The sequence below is a fragment of the Rhodnius prolixus genome, unplaced genomic scaffold (assembly GCF_049639745.1).
Source record: "Rhodnius prolixus isolate KJV_2025 unplaced genomic scaffold, Rpr scaffold_4, whole genome shotgun sequence".
Classification (NCBI taxonomy): domain Eukaryota; kingdom Metazoa; phylum Arthropoda; class Insecta; order Hemiptera; family Reduviidae; genus Rhodnius; species Rhodnius prolixus.
Window position 1 is genome coordinate 10,086,388 of NW_027411614.1, and position 27,803 is coordinate 10,114,190.

Genomic DNA, 27,803 nt, shown 5'->3' on the forward strand with positions numbered 1-27,803 from the left:
AGGAAAAGCCCGTGTAAGTAGGTCAGTATATTAGGAAACTGCGTCTCTTTCCCCACCCTTGGTTTATGAGGAAAATCAATAAGGGCAAACCGTTTTTTTTTTTGTCTGAAATAAATCAGTGATTGTTCTACCAAACACTTTTCGGCCCGAACTAGTTATTTGGATTAATTCGAAGCATAATTCAAAGTAAAAATAATAATTATTTAAATATGTTAATGAAATAGGACATATTTACGACAATTCTAATAGTTCGGTTTTTCTAAATTTAATCTAATTTTATATAATTACATATTGCAAATTTTAGCTTACATCTGTGTTTTGGTTTTTGAATTGTGAGTTCTTCTTTAAAATCACTATTTCTGTAAACCCATTCATATAAATAGTAGAGCCTATTTTTTCAGGCGGAAGTCCAACTACCAATTAGGTGTCGTGAACCGGAGATAACTAGCAAACATACTTTACTGTAAATTTCGCATATTCTTTCATAAAATCGAAGACCTAGGACTGCGGGAATCGAACCCAGTATCCGGCAATACGTATTAGCTTTGCAGTTCGCGCCTCTAATATCGGCTACCGTGGTGCCTTATATTATATTTAAATAGATTTTGGATTTGTTTGTAATATACATTTTATTAAAATTGTAATTTTTCTATAAGAACAGTAATTCTAGGTTAGATAATAGTTTCTTTGAATTAATGAGGACTGAGTTGATTTTCAAAAAACTATCCGAAGAGAAGAAGCCCTTTTGGGGAGTGCTAAAAATTTAAAAAATTCAATTTTTTCTCAAAAATATGTTCGTTTCGCAATAACATATGTTTGCATAGATAATCTTGTACAATTTATTATCTCTAATCAGCGAAAAACTATTACTTTTACTCTTCTTTTCCGGCGACCTATTTTTTTAACCTAAAAACCGATGATATTGCCAAAAATGGATTAACAAATACAAGCTTCCACGATATTGTAATCCATAAAAAGGTTGCGCCAATAATTCAAGGCTTTATTTTTTTGGTAGATAGATTTTTGGTGAACAAATAGTCTAAAACATTCACAGATTTGTTTTCCCAAGCGAATATTTACAAATTCTCATTAATATTTGCGCAAGTGATATCGCGAAAATTTAGTGAAATGGGATCTTTTAAAAGTAGAGTGCCCAATCTGTTACCCACTTTTATAACTTCTCTAAAATCCATTCAATTGGGGGGGGGGCAGTTTTGAATGGATTTTTTTTTCAACAGAATTCTGCTGAAATTGATTCCAAGGAATTGGAAAAATGATGGATTAAAAAATTATCGTGTAAATCCAATCCATTTCAGTTTTTTTCCCTATTATTTTGCGCACATTTTGCAAAAGGTTTTTTAAAGGGGTAAAAGTGCATTCTGTGCATAGATAGACTCAGCAATGTGGTAATTAGTGAGATATGTTAGCTAACAACAACTCATTAAACCTCTTTATGAGTGATAGGATCATGTACATATTCCACTAAAATGGCTCTTAAAAGGTTTAACCCATATCGCTCAGAAATACTTGTTAATCAATTATTTCATGGAAAAAACTTTCCTAAAAAAATTAAAAAAGATGTAGAGCAAAATGTGTGTTAAGTGCATCGAAGTTTTAAGAAAAAGTTAATTAATAATCTCCAAATAATAATAATAGTGAAGTGGTAATTCCGGCTCAGGGAGATTGTAATCGCTAACTTTTTGTCGGATTCATTTGACGTATATCAATTGATACGTCCTACTTATCATTCATAATCTATCTTTTCTTAAAACCACTTATTTGGGCACAGTGTTCTATAAAAAATGAAAATTCAGAATTGAAAATTTGATCTGATAGTAATAATTACAGGCTAAGATGAAAAAAAGGAAAAAAAAAGAAGTTCTTAATGATATTTTCACTTAACTTAAATGTTCATTAAAGTCGGAATTAAAGATATTTTTATTTAACTTAAAAGTTCATTAAAGTATGGATTAAAGATATTTTTACTTAAATGTTCATTAAAGACGGAATTAAAGATATTTTTACAAACTTAAATGTTCATTAAAGTCGGAATTAAAGATATTTTTATTTAACTTAAAAGTTCATTAAAGTATGGATTAGATATTTTTACTTAAATGTTCATTAAAGACGGAATTAAAGATATTTTTACAAACTTAAATGTTCATTAAAGTCTGGATTAAAGATATTTTTATTTAACTTAAATGTTCATTAAAGTATGGATTAAAAGTATTTTTGTGAACTTAAATGTTCATTAAAGTCCAGATTAAAGATATTTTTATGAACATATGTTATTTATAATAAAACATGTTTTAGCAAATAACAAAAGTGAAAGAAATAAATGTCATTTAGGATAACCAGTTTTGTGAGTTTTACAAGAAGATTCTTAAAAATTTGCCGAAGCAAATAACAGTAGTTTAAAATATTAGATCATTTTATTATTATTATTCCCCTTCTTATTGATTATTATTAGATCTATTTTTAAAGAATAAATCACATATTTCTAGTAAAGACATTAAATTACTATTGATAATGAAATATTGCCTAGATAAATGTATATTTTATTAATTAAATAAATAAATCGTTGATGCTGCGTATTTTGTGCTGCCTAAGATGAACGGACAAGTTTGTTTAGTAGTACGTTTTCATGACCGCGTCATGAGCGGACGTTGCCCTGCCGGGCCCCCCTGTACTCACTTTGGTTTGTAGAATGATTGGTACGATTTTTTACGTTATTTTTTTTAAAAATGACCACAAATTCAAATAGATGGCAATTAAAAAAAAATTTGTTTTACAGTAATACCAATTGTTATATCTGGAATTTTATTTAAAAAAGATAGCTGAACGGAAATAAAATTTTAATGACTGGGGGAGGTTTAAAAATTTACTTCAATTTAATAATTTTCAGTTTCTGTTTAAAGTATTCCCATTACTGTTATAGTTAAACAAGAACGTGTTGGACTATAGCATATCCGATTTATTGAATTTAATAATTTAACATAAAACAAAACAAAAATGAAATCAACAAAATATCAAATGTGGTGATAAAGCCGCGGACAAGGGCATGCCATTAAGGTTGTACCCTGTTTTCGCATTTATTTTAATGTTGTTTTTTTTTTTTAACGCGCATTAACTTATATCTAATTTTAACTAATAACTCTTAAAATAAAAAATGGTTAGATAAATAGTATAAAATAAGTACATACCGGTCACATATTTAGGCTGCCATTGGGTGTCAGTGTATCGCTCATAGATTGGATTCCTGATGGAATTGTATGCCATCGTCTCTGACAGGTAAACCAGATCCATCTCGTAAACACGTTTATTTGTGAATTTAAAACTTACAGAAAAGTTTTTTTTTTTTATTAAACCTTTGCTAGTTTAATTTAAACTAAGCATTAAAAAGTTTTAAATTACTTTAAAGCAAAAAATTATATTTAACTTGGAATCTAATGATAATGTAAACCGTTAAGAGTAAAAAGAAGAGAATTATATAGATTTACTGCTTGTTTACAGTTCACACGCTGAATGTGCTCTGAAGTGTTTGTTTACTGTCTGAATATATTGTATAGTCCGCGGGCACTGAGCCCGCCTTCACTCTGCAGTGTTGCCATCTAGTGGGAATTTTTCCCTCAACTAAAATTTCTCTGGCATTATTGGAATTTATAAGCACTCTTATTATAGTTACATTAGTAAATACTTTTAATTTAAATGAAAGTATTGATAAAATTAATTCTTACCAAGTATTTGAGGTTTTATAAAACAAATATTTAGTAAATAATTTTCTGTTGAGATGTACGCACATATTTTTTTCTAATTTGTATTATGCGTTATAATTCCACCTCATGGTGTAGCTTTTTTATAAACCATAAGACTGGCCTGCATAAATATATATATATATATATATATATTTAAAGAAAAACAAGAAAAAGATTGCTATATCACTTGAGGAACCTGAGCCTCAAAAAGGCCCATTTCTCAACTCTGAGGAATAAAAATAGTCATCTCAAAGTGTACACCTGTTCTACAGGAAGCGAGAACAAGGTGCACATAATCCGTAAACGGTTTGCAGATAGCGTTGGGGTCTCTCTTCCGATGGTATTCAGGTGCTCCCCAGCCCTAGTAGCATGCCATGTCATCACTACCATTAAATGATGATGCTTCATTGCCAGATCAAACTAATGCCTTGTAGTAACCATGCCTCATTCTCTTTGCTTTTATTAGTTTTTTTTTAAAAACTATTCTTCGATACATAATTTTAGATTTTACCAGCTACATAATTCCTCTGATCTCTATATTCCCTCTCACCGTACTTCATCCTTTGGCAAATTCTTCCTAATATGCGCTACCTCTTTCTGGAACTCCTTACCTTCATCTGTCCGACATGCTCCTACCCTTTCCATCCTTAAATCCCTTCTGTTCAATTATTGTATCTCCTTTCTACCCAGCTTCCTCCGAAATAATAATAATTTCCTTAATTTGAATTCTTATTTTTATGAATACATACTTATTTTATGTTTATAAATATTTAAAATACAGGCCAAACCATTAGGGCCTCCAATTGTATATGTATTTATTCTTAGGGGACAATAGTTCCAGGATAATAAATTTATTTTCTTTCTTCCTTTCAAAGGCTAAGTGGTTGTCTCAGCCTCAAGCTCATACGCAGTTCTCCTTTCTATTGACTGCTCAACGAGTAACCGTTTACAAAAACTACTTCTTCATCTGTCTTCAAGATCATCATGCGATTGCTTTCAATTGAACAGTACTTTGTTATAATCGTACGTCTCTTCTGCGGCCTTAGCGGTATGTGATGCTGAATCCCTCTCTATGCTTCTACCAAAGCCTCTCCTGTCATTCCACACAAGTCCTTGCTTTCTTGCATGCTCCTCTTCCCACTTGCATCGCGGTCTGCTCCTTCCTTTCCGTCTCTCTCCACTTGTGTTTCTTTTGCCACTCGCCATTCTGCGGTAATTCATCTGTAGAACGGGCCCTAACCATAGCCTATTCTATTACTTCTTGTGCTGGTTATACATTATTTGTGACGTTACGAATCCTATCTCAGTTGGTCTTCCCCTTTATTTCCATCAATTACCTCATTTCAGTTGCGTGTATTCTATTAACGTAACTCTTAACTCATGTTAATATAATTCACCTAAATAATGAGAGTTTTACTTTTTTTTGATTTGCGAGAAGTACCCGGATATGAGTGTGTCCCCAGCGGTTAGTAGCCATGTCACTGATTCTTTGTAATTGCGGCTCAAGTACACTTGAGTTTTGTAATATATCCGAAAGTTACTTGTTAATAGAAGCTACAATGACTCATTAGAAGTAGGAACTGAGTATTTAAAGACATTCAGGAAACAATCTACGTATTAAAATTGTCGATGCTTTATTTCTTCTGAATATGCACAGATTATCACAGAAAGAAAAGAATTTTGGTTAGATTTTAATCCAGACCTTTTTGCTATCTTTAAACAGAAATGGACTTTGCAAACCAGTTGTTGTTCAAAACCAGAAAAAGCTAAATTTTTCTGATATCGTACTCAAAATATTTATTACCAGATAAAAAGAAAAAAGAAAATAATTTGTAATAATCTTATTTTTTTAATTGATTACATTTATAAAGCTTAACTGTTTAATGCAAGTATGAAAATTATTGCTTTTCATATAAACAGTTTGAACATAGTTGTTGTTGCGCTTGAGATTTCCGCATATCTTATCAAATAAAACAATTATAAATAAAAATTTCATAAGAGGGGAAAAATACCAAAATTATTACAAATATTTGGCGCAACCTCCATATTTGTTATGATCATAATTGATTTTGTCAAGATTTATGGCTGATGTAATGGTGAATCTAACTAATGGCCAAGTTCATAGAGAAATTTAACTTATTTAATTATTTTGTTTGAGGGATTGCCCGTAAACCGATGTAGTGAGGTGTGTTCATATCGTATTATTTAGCCCTTCTTTATGCAAGGAGAACTTTCTAGCGAGTTTCAAACCCTAAGTTGAAACAACATCGGATATAAGGGAAGGGATTAGCTATGAGGTTAGCATACTGGACTCCCACGCGGAGGTCCCGGGTTCGAATCCAGCAGCTGACCCTTAGATTTTCTCTTCCTAGGAGCTTCTTACAGCTCACTGTTCGGTGATGGACAGTGTTGTCTGTAGCGAGAGAACACTGTCCGGAGGCCGGCAGTGCACTGGAAAAAGCTCCGGGCGCTAATAACCTCAGCTGTTGATGCGCCCCTCAAAAAAAAAAAATAACATCGGATATATGTGTGGATTAAGTTTTACAGAATAGAAGTTGCAAAGTAAATTGCTATAGGTTAGCACGTTCAAGATTGAATCATTCAGAAATGGGTGTGCATTTTCTTTTTATAAACAATTATGAAGGAGTACTCTCTCACATAGGATTAAAAGCAGACATTATTATGGCAGTTCTCCACAGTATTTGTACGATTTTGGATTTTCTGAAAGGATTAAACTCTAATTGAAAGAGTAGATGGATCTTCTCTCAAAACATTTCACATAAGTTAATAGACATAAGTTGATAGGCGCCACGGTAGCCGAGCGGTTAAGAGGCAAGACCTGCAAAGCTAATATGCATTGTATGATACTGGGTTCGATTCCCTGTCTTTAGGCCTTGGATTTTAATTAAATAAGGCCAAAAACAAGGGTTTTTGTATTTTGCAGGAATTTTTCTCATTTTTGAAAAGTCCCAATGCCCTTCCACAAAAAAAAACGATGATTTATTTGTTAAGTAAGCTTTGAAATGCGAGAAACCCTTGTTTTTGCCTTATTTTGCTCAAAAATGTAGGCACTGCAGCCTGAAACCTCCTTTTGTATAATAATTTTTATTTGTATTCTATTTTAAACTATAAATAAACTTTTTCAATTCAATTCAAACTTAAAATAGATTGTACTCGCTGGTCAAATAATAATAATATTATAAAAGAAGTGAAATTTTGTTTAATAATTTTAATGGCCACCAGACACAATTTTTTGAGAAGTGCTGAAGTTAGCGTGCATGACAAAGGATAATAAAATCTAATTGGGTGATAAAACAATGGAAGTAGACAATCCCTGATTTACTGCTAAACATTTGTGGTCTAGTAAAGTTGTGTTATGTTAACGTAGCATTCAACAAATCCAGTCTTACCAATCTATCTGGCCAGTATTTCACATTTATTTGGGTATTTTTTTATTCTCGCTTCACACCAAGTTACAGGAAAATACTCGCTTACTCCCAGGTTTCAGGAAGTATTACAGATCTGTCAAATTTTCTGTATCAAGTTATCCCACCAGTGTTATCCATTTTATCTGTTTTTAGAAGATCCACTTCTCCCTCAACAAACTCGCTCTCAGTCTGTGTACAGCAGTAAAGTCTGTATCCTCTTTGTTTTGCTACTTTTATAAATAACTTCATTATGGCTGTATGGTATTTGTGAGGTTATACAGGGTGTTCATTTTAAGACGGCTCAAATGCGTTTCATGCTTAAACGGTTGTTCTGAGCGAAAAATGGTAGAGGAAAAATTTGTTGTCCGTCATCTCTAGTTTCAGAATATGTGACTTGATTTTAGATTCCTGCCCGCATACGCGGCTGGCGCGCGACCAAAAGTGAGGGTTCGCAGTTGACCCCCATTTTCATATACACAGTTTTAAAGAGTATAAAAAGTTATGAAAGAAACCGGAAACCGCAATTCGATACTTTCAAAATTAAAGGTGCTAGGCCATTTCAAAATCTGGTATTTTTAATCATATTTCAATTTTTTTAATTTGTTTTCAAAGAGAAAGAAGAGCACGCGATAGGTCATTTTTATGTATTTTTTCATCCCCTTTCTACTAAAAATACTGCCAAGGCCGTAAAGCTAGTAATTTTCTTAATATCGGGAAATAAGTCGTTTTCCGAGTAATTTTTCTAAGAAAAATCAAATGTTAAGAGCTTTAGATGTTCTCAAACATACCCAAAATGGCTAAAATTATCTACATATTCTAAAATCAAGTCACATATTCTGAAACTAGAGGTGACGGGGAACAAATTTTTCCTCTACCATTTTTTCCTCAGATCAACCGTTTAAGCATGAAATGCATTTGAGCCGTCTTAAAATGAACACCCTATTTTAACTCAAACTGCGAATATTTTTATGGGTAGGTTTATTGCAATCATTGAATGCTGATACCATTTCTCTTCACCACTATTAGAGACTTTAACACTATATTATTTGAGACATACTAGTTATCATTAATATAAAGCCTATTCTATTGGCGATAAAAGAAACAACTATGCTTTACGCGTATGAAAGTAGTCTCATACAGGATGCCAATTTGACTATCCTATTTATTGATCAAAATGGCAACATCTAGGAAAGCATTTATCCTTCACAAAAGTTTATTTTTAGGCAAAAAATAATCTACCAATATCTATTTTATTATGTACTAGCAGGAAACGTTATTAGGTGAAGGTGGATTACGCCTTCGGCTGTTAGACTGTTCTATCAATCAATCTGAGCAGCTGACATTTGTGAAAGCGCTGAATTGAGATCACAGTATGAATATATAGGCTTCGTGACCGTAAATTATTAAACTAAGGATTCAAGATTGGCGAGGAATCGGCCAAATAAAAAACAACTCGTCTTTTTGCCAATCAACCCTTTTGTAACTCAACCAACCCGCATAGCCACCCCCTGAAGAGGATAATATATTTGTCGAAACGTTGGCAAAAAGACGAGTTGTTTTTTATTTGACCGATTCCTCGCCAATCTTGAATCCTTAGAGATAATAGTATTGGGATAAAACAGCTGTGAGAGCAGAGTTAGATTGGACAGTTTGAATTGTAGGGTACTATGTACCTCTAATTGAACATATTAAAAACCTAGGCTACGGTCTCAGTTTTAAGGAGGATGCCGTGATTAGATTTTGATGGATACGAGCACATTACATGTTGGTTTTCGGGCTATTAATGAAGCTGCAGTCCTGCTGTGTCTAATGCAGGCCTTGCAAAGAGATCAGATGATATTGTTTGCTGCCGTATAGACCTAACTACATTTTCTAAAACCGAACTAAATAGATGGAAAATGTTAACTCATCTAATTTAGTTCAAATTTATTTTTTTAATGCAAAGTGTGGCAAATAATTGGAGACATTTTAATGGTTAGCTGCTTACGTGTTAAATGTATAGTTATGCTTATCTAAAATAATTTCCGTGACTGCATAGCTAATGTCCTTGAAACTCTTATCTAAACCTCTGATGTCCTCTTTAGTTGGAGCAGTCATGTCAAAAGATAAGGTCATCGTCTGGTTAAAATTTGTTTTTATGCTGAAAGTTTTAAAATGGCTACACACCAAATTTATAATTTTTGTGAGAAAATTTGTATCCAAATGTAGTTTCCAAATTTTAAGTTTGCCTGGTAAAAACATGATTTATGGGGGCATTCTGCGAAGAGAATAAACTATGCAGCAATTGGTCGCTCTATGTATGGAGCCTAGCATGATCTTCCATGCTGATTGTAGTATTCGAAACTTCTTTGGTTTTAGTAAAAAATCATCTAAAAGTTTCAGTATGGTGGAAACGAATGCACGTTTTGACTCTCAGCACTGAAACCTGACTGGAAGCGTACATCTTCTAGTACTTCGCTGGAGTCAAAATGTCGCCTTTCTTCTGTCTTGAATCCATCTTTCAGAACTTTCAAAATTTTATTCTTGTTGCGATTTCCTTCAATGTCTTTTGGAGATTTTTTCAATCCCTATAGGTTTCAACTATTGAATTTCTCTCTCTGGGGTCTCAACTTCATGTGTCTTATCCAAGACAAGAAGCAGAAATGTTCCACTGATTCGCAGACTTCCATCTATATTCCTAGACTTGTTGCTGTGACTTACATACTTACATCATCAAAAACTGTTCTCTCATTTTTCGATGCCGATAAACTTGAGCCTGTTCTCCTTTAATGCAAATGAGTAGCCTCCTTTTTGTTATGACGTAGTTTTGGGCATAACACTATCTGATATTACACTGCACAATGCGTTTTTTGCTTAAAACGTAACAATTTTTAATTTTTGGTTACAAATTTAAGGTTTTATTGCATACTGAAGCTTATCTTCATAACTTGAATCTCATGCGAGTGGTATATCAATCCGTTTAACGCGCAAATTACTTTAGAAGGTAATTTTTCAGGCTTAGAATATTATGAAACGATAGTTAATAGGCAATGATGTAACGTTAATATGAGCTCTTGTAACATATATATTTTTACATTGTTTTGAAACCTTGAATAATACTTCTTTTGTTTCCATTAGAAACAACTTTGGCGTCGCCAATCAATTTTTTTCATCCCTTGACTTTGTTGATACTAGTTATGATTTCTATTATATCTTCTTTCAGGATAGCCTGGGTGGTAACAGTCGTACATCAATGCTGGCCACAATCAGTCCATGTTCTTCGCATCTGGAGGAGACATTGTCTACGCTGAGATATGCGAGTCAGGCTAGATCTATTGTCAATACTGTTCGTGTTAACGAAGGGCCACAAGATAAAATTATTAGGTAGTTTTAAAATATCACTATTGTTTTTCTCTTTTATAAAATTTAAAAGTACGGTTATTGAAAGAATACCGCTGTATGGTTAGATCTAATAAAAGCAGTGCAGCTAAGAATCTCTTTGATCTAAGATTTCTATTGTTAAACACAGTAATCAAAGACCCTTTGATTTTATCCGTCGGAGTTTCGAACTTTCATCGGGTTATACAATCTTACTAGAGGAGCAGATTTTTTTTTAAACACAGTCTCTTCTGAATCCTTGTAAGTTTAAAATAGCTCCTTCTGATTATAGTACAGAATAACTATACTAATAGGAGCGTACCCAATAAGTTGCCTTTGTGAATCTTCTCTCAGTCTAATTTTCAGGTCGCAGGCTTCAACCGGCTAAGTAATTCTTTCAACCATAACTCTTGAATGATTCTTCACCTCCCACTCGTTGCTCCTACTAGCAAGTGATTCCCTATAGATACCTTTTTAGGCCAAATTTTGGACCATGAACTCGTCGTATGATCATTCGACCTAAAGGCTTCGCGATTCTCTCCCTCTACATTGTCAATCCTTATTTTTATCTTCATGGAATTTCCTTGAATTTCTTCTAGTAAAGCATAATCGCTACTTTGTTTTTTTTCTATTCTTCTTTTACACGCAACTAAGCTTCGAAACCATTCAGAAGTCTTATTTTCAACTCTCATAAGCATTTTGTTTTCCCATTGATGATGCATCTATAAGTCATTTTTTAAAAATTAAATACCTAATTGAACCTTCTTCTAAATCGGCTCCTAACCTAAATTTTATCTTTCTAAAAGGATTTATTTCTAAACTCCAGAGACTGTGCTCCTCCTGAACTTTTCAACAACACAAAAAGATTTCTATAGAGAGCCTTAAAGATTTAAAAAAAATATCATTGGTCTAAAAAAAAAAATTATTTCCTTGCATTAACCTTTTAGTAAACTATCTTCAAAGATACATCATTTTTTGAGATGATTTCAAATTACCAGGCAAATTATTGATACTAATTCCATTGTTTTCCATTTTCAGAGAACTACGAGCAGAAGTTGAAAGGTTAAACGTGGAAGTAGAGAAAAATCGCATTCGTGATATTCATTTAGGGCGAAGCGAGAGTGCAGATATTGAATGTGCAAGTATTGAGGAAATGGATAAACTAAGGGAAGAAGCTAAAGAAACAAAAGTGCAATTGGATATGATTAATAAGGAACTAGCCAGATATCAACAGCAAATGACCAACCTAACACAAACGAATAGTTCACTTGCCGAACAACTACTTGAAAAAGATAAACACTTAGAAGAGAGCAAAGCACAGATAGATACCTTGAATAAAGAATTGAAACCGCTGAAAGCGTTACTTTCAGCTACGCAAGCAGAATTACAAAACAATTTTACAAAAGTTGAAGAGATGAATCAAATCAAAGCACATATAGAAATGTTGACTAATGAACTGCATCAATCACGAGCAGAAATAGATAAAACTAAAGCGAAATTAGAAAAAAAGTTGCAAACACAAGAAAACAATACACAACTTTTGAATAGAAAAGAAGAAGAAATACAACGTTTAAAATCAGAAAATGATTCACTTAAAGATTATGTGTGCAAAACGCGTGAAGAATTGTTGAACATGCAAGCATTAATTGAGGAAAACAAAATGAAACTGGACGATGGGGTCAATTATAAAGAAAAAGAATTGCATTTATTAAAAGTAAATAATGAATCATTAAAAAACGATTTAAATCAAGCACGTATAGAATTGAATCGTGCCCAAGCTGTTCTCAATAATGATTATCAAAAACTACTAAAAGAAAATACTGGAAAACAAGAATTAGTAGAAGAAATTACGGAAGAATTGGGTTTTTTAAAAGACGAAAATCGGACCTTAAAGGATCAATTGAATGAAGCATTAAGTGAGTTTCAAGCTGCAAAAAATAATTTAAAACAAAAATATGATCAACTGGATACTGAATGTTTAAAGAAAAAAGAAGAAATGAATGATAGACTCGCGGAAATTGAAAAATTAAACGACCACAACAAACTTTTACGCAATAATTTATTAACGGTAAACGAACAGTTAGTCACTCTCCAAAAACAGTTAATGAAATTAAAAGAAAATGATGGGGAAAACTTAAAACTTATAAAAAAACATGTAGATGAAATAGAGGCGTTGAAAACAGAAAATCATTCATTAAACACGAATCTCACGTCACTTTATCAAAAGATGAAAGATACACAAGATCAAATTGAAGAAGAATTTAAAAATAAGGAATCCAATAAAATTGAAACTGAGAAGATAATATTAGAGAAAAATGAAGAAATTAAACAATTAAAATCTAAAAATCAATCGCTCTCAGAAAATTTAACTAAAACATGGGGCAATTTACATGTAGTAAATGTACAACTAGATCAATACAAAGAAAAAGAAAAATCAGTACAAGAAAATCATATAACAGAAATAAATAAATCTGTTGATGAACTAAAAAAACTAAAAATTGATTATGAAAAATTAAAAGATGAAATGAAAAAGACGCATTTACTGGAGGCCAAAGCGAATGCAGAAGTTGAACAATTACGAAAAGAGATTGCAAAAGTTATTCAAGAAAAAGACGATGTCATTTTAAAATATTCCAAAGAAAATGAAGTATTAAAAACAAATCAGTCTGAAATTGAACGTCAGTTTGAAGAAAATTATGGAAAGTTAAATGAGAATTGTGAAAAACTGGTAAAGGAAAAAAATGAAATATATAAAGTTATTGATGAGAAAATTGAACAGATAAATACATTGAAAGAAGATAATGAGTTATTAAAAAAGCAACAATCTGCAATTAGGGATGAATTACTGAAAGCTTTATCTATTATTGAACAGAAATCGCGTAAACTGGAACTAGCTAACACTGAAGTGGAACAGCTGAATGAAGAAAAGCGAAAAGTTATTGGAAAGTCACAAACAAAAATAAAACAATTAGAAGAGTCATTAGAAGCAGCTAATGAAAAACTAAAAGTGAAAACATCTAAAATAACAGACTTAGAACAACAGCTACAAACTTTTATCGAACAGATGAAAACATTTGAAAATGATAAGAAAACGCTGGAAGAACATTTGTCCAGATCTGAACAGGTTAAGCAGAATCTTCAGTCAGAATTGAATTGGATTGCCGGGGAGAGAACGTTCACTGAATATCAATTAGAAGAAAGTAGATGCAAGGACAAGGTAAGTAACTTCATTTACTAAATCAACTAGATTGTAGATTGAAAAGCCAAACCCTCCACGACCTACAGGATCTATTGCAGCTTTCTTAGGTAAACTAGTTTTCACAGTTTTCGTGTGCATATGTGAAGATGTGCTAGAATTTTTCTGTTGGTATGTTAAACCAATTGTACTCACCAAGTACCTCCGCAGGCCTGTATAGCACGCTTGATTTTTAGAAATTGTATTAATAATAGCACAATCATTTGTTTTTCATTTTTTTTACTAACAAAAACTATTTAATGATCTAGATGATAAGTGATAAAGAAGAAAAAATTAGCTACTTAGAAGATAAATATGAAAAATCAAGAGATGAACAAGATGGATTACGAAAAGAATTGAGTGAACTAAAACAAAATTTGAGTTTATCCGTGAAAAATGAAAATGTACTACAAAGTGAGATAATATCCCATAAACGGCAAGTTGATAATTTACAAACACAACTTAAAAATGCCCAAAAACTAAATGAAGAACTAATGGAAGAAAAACTTACCATTGTAAAAGTTATGTAAGTAAAAATTGACAATTGCTTTTAATCCAGTTAAAATAGTCAATTTTTGTTCAATTTTTATTTTGTATTATTATAATTTCAGTTTATTTATTTTTTTTCTTAATATACAGGGAAAAACAGTTTATGGATCAGGAAGAATTAGGTCGACATAAAGAAGTTTTAGCTCAGAATGCATCCTTGAAGAAAGATTTAGTAAGTTTTAAAATTATTTATAAAAACGTGTTAAAATTTTAGCCGCACTGAAATACAACTCACGTGAATGTAGAATTTGAGAATGAGTTCAGTTTTCCTAAGTTACTCTTCTGTGCGAAAATGAAATACATAATTGAACAGCATATATTACAGATTAAAAGGTGCTGCTAAATCAGGTTTGTGTATTACACATTAAAAATAAAATCTTGGCAATATGGTGCAGTTTTACGTTGATTAGAATTTTTCTTTAGGATTTCAATTTCATAAAATCCCCTACTTCTGCCATCCTTGACTTTAAAATTCTGTGATTATTTCCTTCCTCAATACCCTCACTTCCCCACGTTCGCTGATATGAATTCCTTCTTTGGAAATGTCACTACCAATGGAGGAAAAAAAACTAACAATGACCACCACTGCCACGTTAAACGAGGAATTAGCGCTTCTTGTTCTTTTTACGTTGGTGGGTAGAATATGCTGTAAGTTATTGTTGAATGACGAAGTATTTTGTTTGATGCCAGATAAAAAGATGATCACTTGGATATTTTTGCGTTCTTCTGATTGATTTCAAAACATAAACCACAACAGATTTAGATAAGCAGTTTTATGTTGTTATTGTTTGCAGGATATTGAATTATTTTGTAATAATTGGAAAACAAAATTCCAAAGTAATCCATTTTTCTAAAATACAACTCAGTGGATTGTGTTTTTCACTCCTTTAATTCTAACTAGCTTCTGATCAACTTGAAATGCAAAGTTCGTGTTTTGTACAGAGGACATGAGTTTGTTCCACTTCCAAATTTTCTGACATAACATTACGTTCTACTTGTCATACATCTCACATTAGAGTTGTAGAATTTACCATCTATTCAATATAGGTTATTGTTCTGTTCAGAAAGAATTAATTGAAGGCATTTCCTATTTGTTAAAATTCAAATTTGTTTGTTTATTCACAATTCTTTTAAAAGAACTAGAGATGCAATGATTTTCAAAAACCAGGAATAAATGTTCTGACAAAATAAGCAGCATCGTAAATAAATACTATTGTTGCATACTTGGGATTAAGCGTCACTGCACGGATTATGTTACTTCATTCTGTGTTAGATTTTCATTCATCTTCAAATATGGATAGATCAGTTTGTGTCTAGTGTTTTAACTTTATCTAATAAAGACTCTAGCTTTATCTTTCAGGCTCAGTGCAGTCTGAATAATTCTTCTAATCTAGCAAATCAATGATTTCATCCGTTGTAGCATGCTTTATTCTGATTAGTTTCATGTAGAAGATAGATTGAAAAATGTCAGAAAACAAGCGTGCAATAAACGGATGCAATCACTGATATTGTCTAGTATTGTGCTTCAACATTTAACATGCATTCAACCATAGATTTTAATATAGCCTTAATATTAAACGTTTTCGTCTCCACGCTCTTATGGTGTAGAAGAGCTATCCTTATGCCTCACATTCTGAAGCCGTCGCCTAACTGAACCATTCGTTCTTAGTTATTTGAGTTGCGTAGCACTTTTTATTCTTACTTAATGAAATTTTAGTCCAAAATTTTTATGTAATTTTCATGCTCTGCACACATGTATTAAAATACGCTGTTAATATTTTTGAAAAGTTAATAATATTTTTCTTTAAAACTGAATTGAAATTAGGTCGTCCAATTAGTCATGCCTTAAGATAATAGTGTTCTTTTAATTTTAATAATGTATGAAACACTTTTATCAACTTTTTTAACTAAGTTTTAGTTAAATCAGTTTACCTGTTTTAACAAATAGGGTTTCCTAACATATCTATTTAGTTAATAATAGATAAATCTTTATTTTTAAATACAGCTTTAGTTTAGATTTTCGTTTGTAAAAATTTGTATTGATTAATTTTTTATTTTATCAATCATTTGTACATTAAGAGGTTTATCACATTCCATTTGTCCACTCAGTTAATTGATGGAATTAATTTACATTTTGTTTCCACACTTCAAAATATTGATAGTATTTTTCGTATTTGTTATTTTAATTAAAATCCATTAAATTTATCAATTATTTATTTCTTCTACAAAAAAAAAACGTTCCATCTTTAAGTATTTCATATGTGTATTAATATTATTTGGACAGGCCTTCACAAAAGAAAAATTAGCAAAAAATGCCAACAAGATTGACAAGTTGAAGAAAAAAATAACAGATTTAGAAGATTTATTAAAAAAGATTATACATGATAAAATTTTAATACATCAAAAAGAGGTAAGTGGCACCACCGTTTTATGTTTATGATTATTATTAATAAATAACCAAATATCCATTAATCTTGTTTGTGAGCCATTAGTGTTTGTATTTATATTTATCTGTTCGAGGTTTAATTTGCGCGGATGTTAAATAAAGGATGGTTAAATAAATAAACCCTTGCATTATATTAGAGATACTGCAATTTAGAGACACGCCCTGAATGTGAATTAATATTTTATCTTTGTAGGCAATTCTTTGCTTATCTGGCTTTTGTTTTTTTAGTACTTTTTAATGATAATAATTTGTACTCTTCTTTTTGCTGATTTTCTTCTCTCTACTTTTGCAAAACTTAAGATGTTAATATTCGTACATAGAAATACGCAGCTTAAAACATTGTTTTCTGAGGAGATGTGCTTTGAATCTAGAAAACGGTCCTAATAAAAGTTGAAAGAAAACACTTTGATGGATAAAAGTAGAATATCGAATGCAATCTTCAAAAAAAAAAAAAAGAATGTCTTTTTTATAGTACTTTTTTTTACCATACCAGTAAATAAAATTTATGATTTATGTATTTATGCTCAAAAAACTCGTTTTGAATCTCCTAATTGTCGAAATCGATTCAATAAATAAAACTTGCTCATTTGATGAGCTAAAACATAAAGCCGTCGAGATAATGTTAAGCTTGCACTTTTTTTTAAAGTAATCTACGTGTTAAAAAAAAAATAGTGGGTTACTAGAATGTAGAATCAGATAGGAATAGAACTTCAAGGATTTTTTTTGTTCAACGTACGCTACTTTGTTCAAACTGTAACTGTGGGTTTACCTTTAATCTTCATAGTACTGAGTCTCTTTTCTCTGATTATAGCTTTATTTTGTACGAGAAACTTTCTCCAAAACAAATATTTACATTCATACGAGTATGAATGTGGGCTTTGAGGAAGTTTAGAGACAATACATTCCTCTAAATTCCACAAGAACGGATTCCTCAACCTATTAAAAATTATACTCACTATTTATTTTAAAAAATTGAACTTGAAGGAAATACTGTTAAAATTAAGAAACTTACATCTCTTTCAGTCTTTGAGATTATTTCATTTTTTTTATTAATTTAAGACGCGTTAACATCTGAGGTCATGGGCGCACTGAAGAGCGTATAATAGTGCTGCCCTCCGGACAATGTTTTCTCCTACAGAGAGTTCTGTACAGTGAGCTGTAAAGCTCCTAGGAAGAGAAAAATTAAGGGCCGGTATTGATTTCATGTATGAATAAGTTCTTATAACCTTCAGTTAAGTTGTTCTTCAATTCAGAAACTAGTCTAACATGATCCTTAAATAATTTCAGAATCTATATAGATTCTATAAATATCCATAAATCTATTTACCTATAAATTGCAGTGCTATAAATTATGGTAGAGTAATTTTTCATTACACAGTATGTCGGATATGGTATAATTTTCGTATCCAGATTTTTATGAACGAAATTTTTTATTGAACGATCATTTTATTGTTTTAAGGCTAGCTTCAAGAATGCCGTCATGATGAAAGATGTTGAAGTGTACGGCTTCATTACAGACAATCTGTATCCCCATCATTGGGAACATCTTACCAGAAAGGCAAGGGATTATACAGAGAAATTTAAAATACCGTATGTAAGTATATTAGAACCTTTTTTTATTTAATTTAATTTTGTTGAATATAGTCTAACACAATTTGAATCACTTAAGTTTTGAAACCATGATTTTTTAATCAATTAAATGTGAAAGATTTGATTTCCAAATTTTGAAAATTTATCGTTCCTGGAGTGGTTTAAGTATCTTAGAAATAGTTTTAGGGCTTCAGTTCTGAAACTGAATTCGCTATGAACAGATGAAAGTAGATCTTAAATAATGTTTATACCCTTATTGTAGGAATTCGAAAGAGGCAATGACTGTATGATTGTCAGGCATCTGATGCTAAGTGCTAGAACTACATTGAATCATTTTCAATTTAACCAATGGCTAGAAAAAATAGAGGTAAAAATATTGTACATTTTTCAAGCACAATCTTAGCAATTCGTAAGTTTATTATGTAGTATTTTAATGAAAAAAATATTTATATTTTAATTTAATTGTTAGGAGAACAACTTTTGGTCTCGAGAAATGGATAAAGATTGGCCCTGGGAAGTAGATTTTAAAGATTATTATACTAGTGTAAGTGATATAACATTTGGCCAAACTGGTGTCAGCGATAAAACAGCTATAAATATTGGTATCTCTAAATCGAGTAAGTATATCAAGTAATTAAGTAAGTAGGACTTAAAAGGACACCCTGTAAATACTCAACTCTTAACATAAACATTTGCTCAAAAGATTTTCGTATGTAGTAAACCACTACTATTGTCAAAGTTTTGAAAAAAAATAATAATTTTATGGAGCTCCTAGGACTTCCCTAACTTTGATATTTTATATGGAGAACAGTAACTTCTCTCATACGTCCCGGAAAAAAAATTGAATTGGAGTTTATTGCAACAGAAATATTTGTTTTCATTTAATAAGGAAATTTTTTTAGACGTTCACACAATTAACATTTAAATTGGCTTGGTATTCTTTTTTCAGAATGTGGTTTTGTTGATCCAATTATATGGCGTGACGCCATGGTCAGACGTCATGTGCGTGGTATTAGAGAAGATGTGGATGCACTTATAGTCCATTTCAGCAGCTCTGAAGACTCTCTAGTCTATTCAATATTGAGCCGACTTAAAGCTGTGGCCGATCGTTTGGAAGAAGTTACCCTACATAGAACTATCAAATAATTAAGTTGTGTCATTCTAGAGAGATTTGTTTCTAGCATTATGAGAAAACAATGACACCGATGTTTTTTTTTACTGAAACTTCATTGTTGAACACAAATTTTATTTAAGTTGTATTTTAACCTTCAAACCTTTTTCATTTAGTTTTTGCTTTATTTTAAATTTCTTAAAATAACAATCACACATAATATAATTTAAAATTTGGACCTTTAAAAGAGAATCCCAAATAACAGTCTTGAGTTTGTGATATTAGAAGTTTTATTAGTGAGATTACATTAAATTATTATCTTCTTACTTTTATTTTTTTCTATTTAAAAATAAGAACATGTTTTTTTAAGAACATGTAAATCTTTCAAGAAGAAAAATTTTCATTTCTTTATTGGAATTGTTTAATGTATATTAATTTTTTAGCAAACGCATTTTTATTTTTTGCTTTCTGTAAAAATTATTGCAAATAACTCTTTTGTATTTTTTTAAATTCTTGCCTTTATAAATTACCAGAGTGGTAGTAACATAATTAAAATTCATAACTAAGTCTTAATAATAAACCACTGTTATGCTTTTTGTTTATAATATATTGTTCATGTTACCTTAATTTCTTCAATTTATTCTTCTTTTAAGTAGGTCTAAATTAACTTAGATTGAAGTCCATAGTAAAACATAAAATGAATCTCCCTCGAAATAGTGTTTTAAAAAAAAAAAAAAAAAGTTTTAATGCTGAAGCTGAAATAAATTGTCTGTAACGCTCAAACAAGGCTTCTTGACAATAATTTACATTCTAAAATTAAGCGCAGCAAACTGACGTTCTACCAGTGATTTAGTGAGCAACAAGATCGCACTAACAAAGCACTTTTTTGCATTTTGAAGACCATTTGAACGTTTCAAAAGCTTCCATAAAATAAAAAAAAATCAGGGTATCTAATATTCTAAACTTTCCTGCTGATATAAATAACTAATACGAGTATTATATTAAACTCCTGATTCTCAGGAAAAAATATGCTTTTGAATAAGGTTTTTAAGGTCTCAGCTTTCAGATTAGATTCCAGAATCATCACTTCAATGTCAGGTCAGGTGGCTTGAGATTTTGCACAAAAGATGGTTTAAACAAATTGAACAAGTTGCTGGGCTTTAACTTAACAGAATTTATAAACAATTTGACATTCAAGAACGTAATTATTCGCAAAGCAATGTATCCTTCCTTAAAAGCAACGTCTGTCGAATATGTAATTAGGCGAGTTGATCTCTCACCATTCTCTGTCTTCAAATCGGCCTGTGATGTGTGGATTATTTGGGAGTTACGAATACCCTCAAAAGCGGTATGCCTGATTAAAATGTCTAATTCGTTTTTGTTTTTTTTTTAAAAAAAAGAAAAAAAAAAAGGTAGTCTAAAGGAAGAAAGGTAGTCTAAGCGTGTTACCGCAACTAAAGCATTATTAACTTCACAAATTTAATCAAGTAAAAGACCAAAGGAGTTTAAAAGATAAATTTATTTGTTATTTATTCTTACAGTATTAATCAAAATAATCATCAATATCTAAATTTGGATCAAGTAAATCGTCAGCTACATCTGTTAGATCCAAATGGTTAAGTATCAAATTTTCACACATCTCTTCCAAGTCTGTATCGCCTACCAATACTGCACCTTGCATTCGGCCATTTTTTAGTATTAATTTTACATATTCTTGCCCTTTTGTTACTCTTAATAATATTTCATAAGTGTTGTCCAGTCGTTGTCCATTAAATAGTCCTAATAGTACCACTTTCATTCCAAAGAAAGATGTAACGTGGGTGAACAGTTCAAAACAGAAATCCTAAATAAATAATTCAAAGCAATATTTATATTATATTTTAATATAATTCAAAGGATAAAAGCACACAATACCTGCCAAAATTCTTCGTTCTTGACTGAGCAATGCATAGCTTTAGCAGCGTATGTACCCATCTGGCGAGCTTGAGTCCACAAGCGTATTTGTAACCAGTGATCAGCTAAATCCCAAGAACAGGTGCATGCATCGCCTGCAGCGTAAACATCTTTTAGGCTGCTCTCCAATTTCCAATCTACTTTTATCCCACCATCACTAGCAAGTTCCACTCCTGCTTTTTTAAAGAAAAAGGAAAGCAATTATAGATTTATATTTCCGGCTTCTGACAAAAAAATTGGCCATATTATGATGTATTTTCTAGGAAGTTCATAATTTTAACATTTGAACCAACAAAATGTTAGTTACTTCTAAGTCCATCAGAAACTCATTACATGTTAATTATTTCTAAACTAAACAAAATGATAAAAATTAATAAGCAGTTAGCATCAAAGCACCAAGTCTTTAATGAACCGTCTTTCCGTTTCGGAAATGAAAGTAAATGCCGAAAGAAGAGTTCTAAGTATAAATAAACTGAGCTGTTGCGAGCATTTCGCAAATGCTCGGAAAAACATTCGAGCTAGCTACTGATGGAACTTACAGAAACCTTATTGACTGCATTATATTTGTATTAATCTCGCAACTTTCTTCTTTCTGAATATATTGTATAATAAACAAACAAAAACAAAAATAGGGCTTCTAAAAAACTATCAGGATTCATTGCTTCCGAACGACAGTGTAGTTTTAATGTAATCAGTGGAGTTCATTCATGTGAGTCTAGTCATAAAAATACCTCGAGGGATTTCAGGATTTCTTAAACGTTCTTTCCATGAGCGTAACTGTCGTTAATTTTTAAAGATCTATCTCGTTCTGCATAAAGATTTTAGTAAATGTTGTCCTGACTGACTTCTTATAGCCTTAATCAATAAGCCTCAATCGGGAAAAAATTAAAGTGTCGTCTGCCTAAGTTTCGAGAATCGTCGGGGTTGATTGTGAAGAGAAAGGAACTGACTTCTTTTTTCGGTGCTAATGAAGATCAAGTTATAATTCTTGTTTCGAATGCTCGTTTGGGCAGGAATGAAGTCGGTAAGGTAGAATTTGTGTTGTTTGATTTTTAAAAAATTTACGCAGTGCGATTTTTAAGTAATACATCGACTCTTTTATCAAATAATCCTCAAAGCATTAAAAGGACACGTTCTTATAATTTGTTTCGATGTTCCTTTAACTCTTGCTCTTCTTTGTGTATTTCTTTTTTTTTAATCACAATCGTATAGCGGGAGGTCAGCTCGCATGCGTTGGAGGGCACATATGCAACTGTTGATTTATTGGGATTGAAGATGAACTTTATATACAGGTATCCACCCGAAATAAAGAAATGAAATTATAAATTGATGATTAAAGAGGCGGTAAGACTAGATTTATGGCGACCTAAAAGATCTATTACAGCTACAGTGGATGTCAAATAGAAGTCTTATTTATTTAGGGCCAAAGAAACGACGGTCATTAACTGTTTCTAATTTAAATCCAGTCAGTCACACGTGTTATTACAGTACAAACATGCATGTTTCGCCTTTTAAAATCAACGATACTAACTAGAACATTTTTATTAATCCAGTCACTATTAGATCATTATATGTTGCAGTTGGTTTGTCCTTAGGTATGAATTTCTATTTCCAAATTGGCGAGTAGATAAAATTTGTCCTGCAAGATGCGTCTACAGATACATGAGTTTCAAAAGACTATAGATGGCAACAGTTTTTTAAATAATTTTTTACAGGATTGGAAGCAGACTTATTGATCGTTATCTGGAGGACGGTTTTTAGGTTTTCCAATTTTTTGAAAAAATATGACTAATTCATCTTTAGGGGAAAAAACTTATACATCAACAAAATAATGTAGATCTTAGTAACAAATTACCTGTATCTTTGATGAAATCAATACTAGGTACTACTCCAGTGGCAGACACAATAAAATCACAGCCAATAATTTTGCCATTCGTTAGTTCCACATAAACAGGCCATTCTTTATCTTTTATTTCATTTCCAGGGAATAACTGTTTTAGTTCACAACAATATTCTATAGTTACTTTTTTGTTATGTTGTAGAACACCTTTCAGATCAACATTTGTATGCCAATCAGGTCCTAAAGCAGCACCAGTTTTATCTTCTCCAGAAGCATTGACTTCATTAGAAATTACATACTTTAATCTTTTGACAGGCCCCTCAGCAGATTCTCCTTCAATCTGACCATATACACGTTCTTCAAAGAATTGGGCAGCACCAGGATCGATAAACGCGGCCGATATATGACTGTCTTTAATAACCCATACAACTTCAGTATCCCGGATTTTATAGACAAGTTCTGTAGCTATACCACCATTTCCGATGATAACTACTTTTTTACTGGCCGCTATTCTTCTTTGCAATTCTTTAACTGAATCCGTATCTCTGATACCAACAATATGTTCGTCATTGGTATAAATTAATTTCGGTTTAGCACCACTGCATATACAAAGTTTTTCATACTCTACAATTTCTTCGTTTTCTAAATACACATATTTTCTATTAGGATCCACACTTTTTACAAAACCTTGGATAACATTGACATTTGGGCATGTTTCATTCAAAGCTTCAATTTCTCTTTCAGTTACATCAAATTCTGTTAACATTTTAGTTAAATGTTTTACATTCGAAACCATTTTCACAGTTGGTGAAGCACTTATCAATATTATAGTTTTATCAGGCGACAAAAATGACAACCCTTCAGCACATGAAACTCCTGCGATCCCTCCGCCTATTATTACAAAAGTTGCTTGTTTCATTTTTTTTATTATTTAGTAATTACAGAAAGAAAGAGATTTTTATTTTTTATTTTTATACAGAGAATAATCGTATTCTCTAATTGGTATGTCAAATGTTATCAGCCCTTTGTCTTTTGCAATTTCAATGGCTACTAACAACTCCTTATATTTTTTCTGACAAATTCCAGTTACGCTAAAAAATAAAAAATAAAAGTTTTTAAAAAAAAATATGTACATTTATATATATATATATGTGTATACTAAATTAGTTACTATTCTCAAAGTAATAATATGTAAGTCTCAAAATTAACTTACTTAGGACTTAAAGTTCCGCCAGTATGCGGTGAAATAAACTGCTTCAATAGTTCTACGTTTTCTGCTTGCAATACAAGATATTCGTCTCTACAAATTGGGCAAGGATTACCAGTAGAAATTTGTCCTTTTCTCTGAAATAATATTTTACGTTTAAATGAAATACTCGTTCCTAAATTTCAATCGCACTTCATTGAGCATCTTCTAAAAAGCTATAAGATTTTAGGACTTAATTTTCTCTATCAACAATTGACTCCCTCACAAGCATTGTCACGTCACTCCATCGCTTTTAACAATCCTTCACAAATTTTAAAAATTAGGCAGTCACGCAAGAGAGCACCCTGGTCAATTTTCTACCCGAAATGAGTAAAATAGCGACTCTTTTGTCAAATAATAACCCAAAGCATTGGAAAGAAAGTCCGTATAATTTATTTCTCGATGTTCCTTAATTAATTTTTGATCTTTGGGCCTGAAAGTTTTTTTTTTTTTTCTAACTGTACCGAGGACGGTCAGATGTAAATTATGCAATAGCTGATAAATTGGAATTGAAGAGCTTTAATATAAACATCCTCCAGAAATAAAGAAATGAAACTATAATTTTATATTTTATAGAAACATCTATTTAGATATTTAGAGAGGGGGAAGGCCAGATCCACGGCTACCTAAAAAATCTATTGCAGCTCCAGTGGATGTCAAGTTTGCTGAATAGAGTAAAATATATGGGTGAACTAGAACCTGCCTGTGTTTACTAAATCCTCGTTGCACAATAACTACCTCTGCAGGGTCAAATTATAGTAACTAAGGGTTAGTGATACTATTCTTAGGTTGGAAAACCGCTTACAAATTCTAGATCCATGAATAAGTTAGCAAACCTAGTTCACTAGGTGGCTCATAATAACTGAGATTTTATAAAAAAAATCAAACTCACGATGCAAGTCTTCCTTGTTTTTACAGGTGCAAAAGCCCCCTTATGATTGCGTCTATACTGTTTCCATACAGGTTGGTCGCCATAAGTTGTTGCATAAGCTAAATCAGTAAAACAAAATTACCTTTTTTTTATTTTCAAGATTTAGCGATATTCTGATAATTTGTACGCACCTGTACTTTTGAGGTATCTAATACTAGTTTCAACGGGAACTTCTTTAATTCTGTCTTTCTGAACACCTACAATTTCGTCCGATGTTTCCTGTTCTTCCTTTTGCCTAAGAATTCTCCCAACAGCAAATGTTCTTAAAGGTATTCTAGCCTAGAAAACAAATATTTTTTACTTAAGCACGTGACTTACATTACTTTTTTTTAATGAATTGAAGTACTAACATAATTAAAATTTCTAGCTTGAGTAGCATGCCGACCTAATAACAAACCGAAATAACTTAGATTTATAGCATTAATCAACATTATATCATATCTCTGCGGTTAACCTGCTGTTGAAAACCTCCCTCAGCTACGATAGATTAGTGTGATTGAGTTATACATCGTAGATCTTCTATGGGCGCTGTGTACGATATGTGATGAAGTATTTGATAGTTGGTAATCGATCTTGCTCGACTATGCAAAAAGAACTGTACATAAACTTTATGTCGTTTTCATGAACTATTATTTTAATTTGTAACTCAAAAGGTTAAAATTTAGAATCGTTCCTGGACGATAAGATTTAGTTCGGTAGAAAGAGTCCATAAGTTTTATCAATTCGATGTTTCAGCATTGTGCATTATTTATTATGAACACTGAAAATTTTTTTTGCTCTCAGCTGTCGATTCAGAATTAATGGTGGCGAAAATAATCTAAAGGTCCTCCTGGTTCGTAGACTGACGAGTGACCAGAATATGATAAATGTAATGTTGCACCAGTAAAGTGCCAAAAAAGTTTCTAAGCGTCACAAGTAAGAATAATTTAAAAATGTATTGGGTATGTTCTGCAAAGGTACATCATGACTAAACAGATTTAGTGCCTGGTAGTTCACAATGTAATAAAACATGCCACTGGCTTACTTAGCTTTTACAGCATATCAGTAGCAGTATTCTATTTTTCTTCATCCACGCCGGCATGTAATAATTACTATCACAAGCTTAAGGTACAATTGGTTTTTGAAACGCTAATGACCATCGCAGAAAACAAAATATGATTTTTCCTGAAATATGTAGGTGATGGTGAAGAGTTTTAAATGATATTGGCAGCAAGAAAAATTTTACAAGTTCGCTAGAAAAAATAACTTAAGCAAAAAAGATAATTGATGCCTTGGGCGTAGAGAAGCAGACTCAGCCCATTGCTTCTCTATGTACCATATTTTCATGGCCGTAAAGGATGAGGCTACTACGCTTGACGCACTCTTTTGATGTCATGGTACTTGATACGCGACCTTCTTCTAGGAAATGTTTAGCCTTACGACCAAAAGCCATTTAATATAATCCAGCTGCCAGGTCCCCAATATTTGCCGCGCTTAATATCTTTTCAGCATTTCTCTGATTATCTTGTTTTTAATCAACGCTTTTTTATTTACGCTGAAGAATGCGCATTTCCGAAGCTGCTGTTTTGCTGGCAATCCCATCTAGTCCCCTCCAAATTCATCACCACAATGGGGATGGGCAGAAATACCGACCAACTTAGCGACAGGGCTCAACTCCTGCTTATTAAATAGAGTGATACTTGTTTGGTAGAATATGCCATTAGCTTTTTTTTTCTGTTCAATATTTAGTCTGATTAAACGGACGGGTTTGAAGGGCGAGCTCTCGAGTGGTGGGAGCCACAATAGATCCATTGGGTCGCGGTGGCGTAGGTCTTTAAGGCCACCCTACTAGAATCTATCTATTCAAGTTACGAAGAACACGTGCGGGAAGCACAGGCCTGTCCTGGTGGCATATAAGCGAAATATATGTAAGTGTTTTGATTTAAAATTTCTGTGATTTATAGTTTTTATAATCCTGAGCTTTTTTTCATGGCATCAAAATATGCGCATTCGATAAAAATTTGACTCCGTAGCGATTTCTCCACTAGGTATCAAAAGAGAAAGTGAAAAATCTATGGTAATTGTTACATAAGCCAATATTTCAGTCTCTTTCATCACTCATTAGAATTTAGCAAGCATTTATTAATATTGTTTGTGAGGAATATTGTTTTCATTTATGTTTATGCTTCATTTATTTTGTGATTTTTTTTTACTACTGTTCAACTTGGTTTTTTATAAACACTGGGGAAGAAATGAGACCTTTTTTTCATAAAAACTTTTAGTTTCATATTATTCTTTCAACTATTGATTCTTTACATTTAAGTGTAATTTTATTTTACTGTTGACCAAAAATATAATTATCAGTGGTAAAATCACATTATAC

General features: G+C 31.8%; 4 protein-coding genes across 6 annotated transcripts in view; 1 reads left to right on the top strand and 3 right to left on the bottom strand.

Annotated features, from left to right (window-relative positions):
- LOC141455959 (uncharacterized) overlaps positions 1-3,551 on the bottom strand; it is a 36,598-nt gene extending 33,047 nt beyond the window's left edge. The window contains exon 1 of the mRNA XM_074131477.1: positions 3,204-3,551. Within this exon, the coding sequence (XP_073987578.1) occupies positions 3,204-3,306 (103 nt within the window). The 5' untranslated portion in view covers positions 3,307-3,551. The remainder of the gene's footprint in view (positions 1-3,203) is intronic.
- LOC141455952 (uncharacterized) overlaps positions 1-20,048 on the top strand; it is a 58,878-nt gene extending 38,830 nt beyond the window's left edge. The window contains exons 8-16 of one of the 2 annotated variants that reach the window (XM_074131468.1): positions 10,386-10,546; positions 11,579-13,757; positions 14,045-14,301; positions 14,415-14,496; positions 16,609-16,734; positions 18,230-18,364; positions 18,623-18,727; positions 18,830-18,977; positions 19,310-20,048. In XM_074131468.1, coding sequence (XP_073987569.1) covers positions 10,386-10,546; positions 11,579-13,757; positions 14,045-14,301; positions 14,415-14,496; positions 16,609-16,734; positions 18,230-18,364; positions 18,623-18,727; positions 18,830-18,977; positions 19,310-19,506 — 3,390 coding nt within the window. In that variant the 3' untranslated portion in view covers positions 19,507-20,048. The remainder of the gene's footprint in view (positions 1-10,385; positions 10,547-11,578; positions 13,758-14,044; positions 14,302-14,414; positions 14,497-16,608; positions 16,735-18,229; positions 18,365-18,622; positions 18,728-18,829; positions 18,978-19,309) is intronic. The other variant, XM_074131469.1, reaches the window with a different exon arrangement.
- A 924-nt stretch (positions 20,049-20,972) lies between these two features.
- On the bottom strand, positions 20,973-24,183 carry Pyroxd1 (pyridine nucleotide-disulfide oxidoreductase domain 1). 2 transcript variants are annotated; one of them, XM_074131472.1, is made up of 3 exons: positions 23,280-24,183; positions 21,386-21,597; positions 20,973-21,314 (listed from the first exon to the last, which is right to left on the bottom strand). In XM_074131472.1, exons 1-3 carry the CDS (start codon positions 24,181-24,183, stop codon positions 21,015-21,017), a joined length of 1,416 nt encoding a protein of 471 aa, XP_073987573.1. In that variant the 3' UTR covers positions 20,973-21,014. The 2 variants fall into 2 exon arrangements, with proteins under 2 accessions (XP_073987573.1, XP_073987572.1); XM_074131471.1 differs by having other exon boundaries at positions 21,386-21,600.
- Positions 23,287-26,745, bottom strand: mRpS18B (mitochondrial ribosomal protein S18B). Its single transcript, XM_074131474.1, has 5 exons — positions 25,792-26,745; positions 25,573-25,720; positions 25,403-25,500; positions 24,478-24,608; positions 23,287-24,355 (listed from the first exon to the last, which is right to left on the bottom strand). Exons 1-5 carry the CDS (start codon positions 25,870-25,872, stop codon positions 24,223-24,225), a joined length of 591 nt encoding a protein of 196 aa, XP_073987575.1. The 5' UTR covers positions 25,873-26,745; the 3' UTR covers positions 23,287-24,222.
- Positions 26,746-27,803: the final 1,058 nt, after the last annotated feature.

What these genes read in the sequence shown, in the direction of transcription:
- Pyroxd1 (XM_074131471.1), bottom strand. Translation starts at nt 24,183, where the DNA reads ATGAAACAAGCAACTTTTGTAATAATAGGCGGAGGGATCGCAGGAGTT. An exon ending in TGATTTCATCAAAGATACAG is followed by an intron (nt 21,601 to 23,279) that starts GTAATTTGTTAC and finishes TCTTTAAAAAAG; the next exon opens with CAGGAGTGGAACTTGCTAGT. An exon ending in AGAACGAAGAATTTTGGCAG is followed by an intron (nt 21,315 to 21,385) that starts GTATTGTGTGCT and finishes TTATTTATTTAG; the next exon opens with GATTTCTGTTTTGAACTGTT.
- mRpS18B (XM_074131474.1), bottom strand. Translation starts at nt 25,872, where the DNA reads ATGTTGATTAATGCTATAAATCTAAGTTATTTCGGTTTGTTATTAGGT. An exon ending in TAGATACCTCAAAAGTACAG is followed by an intron (nt 25,501 to 25,572) that starts GTGCGTACAAAT and finishes TTACTGATTTAG; the next exon opens with CTTATGCAACAACTTATGGC. An exon ending in AAACAAGGAAGACTTGCATC is followed by an intron (nt 24,609 to 25,402) that starts GTGAGTTTGATT and finishes ATATTATTTCAG; the next exon opens with AGAAAAGGACAAATTTCTAC.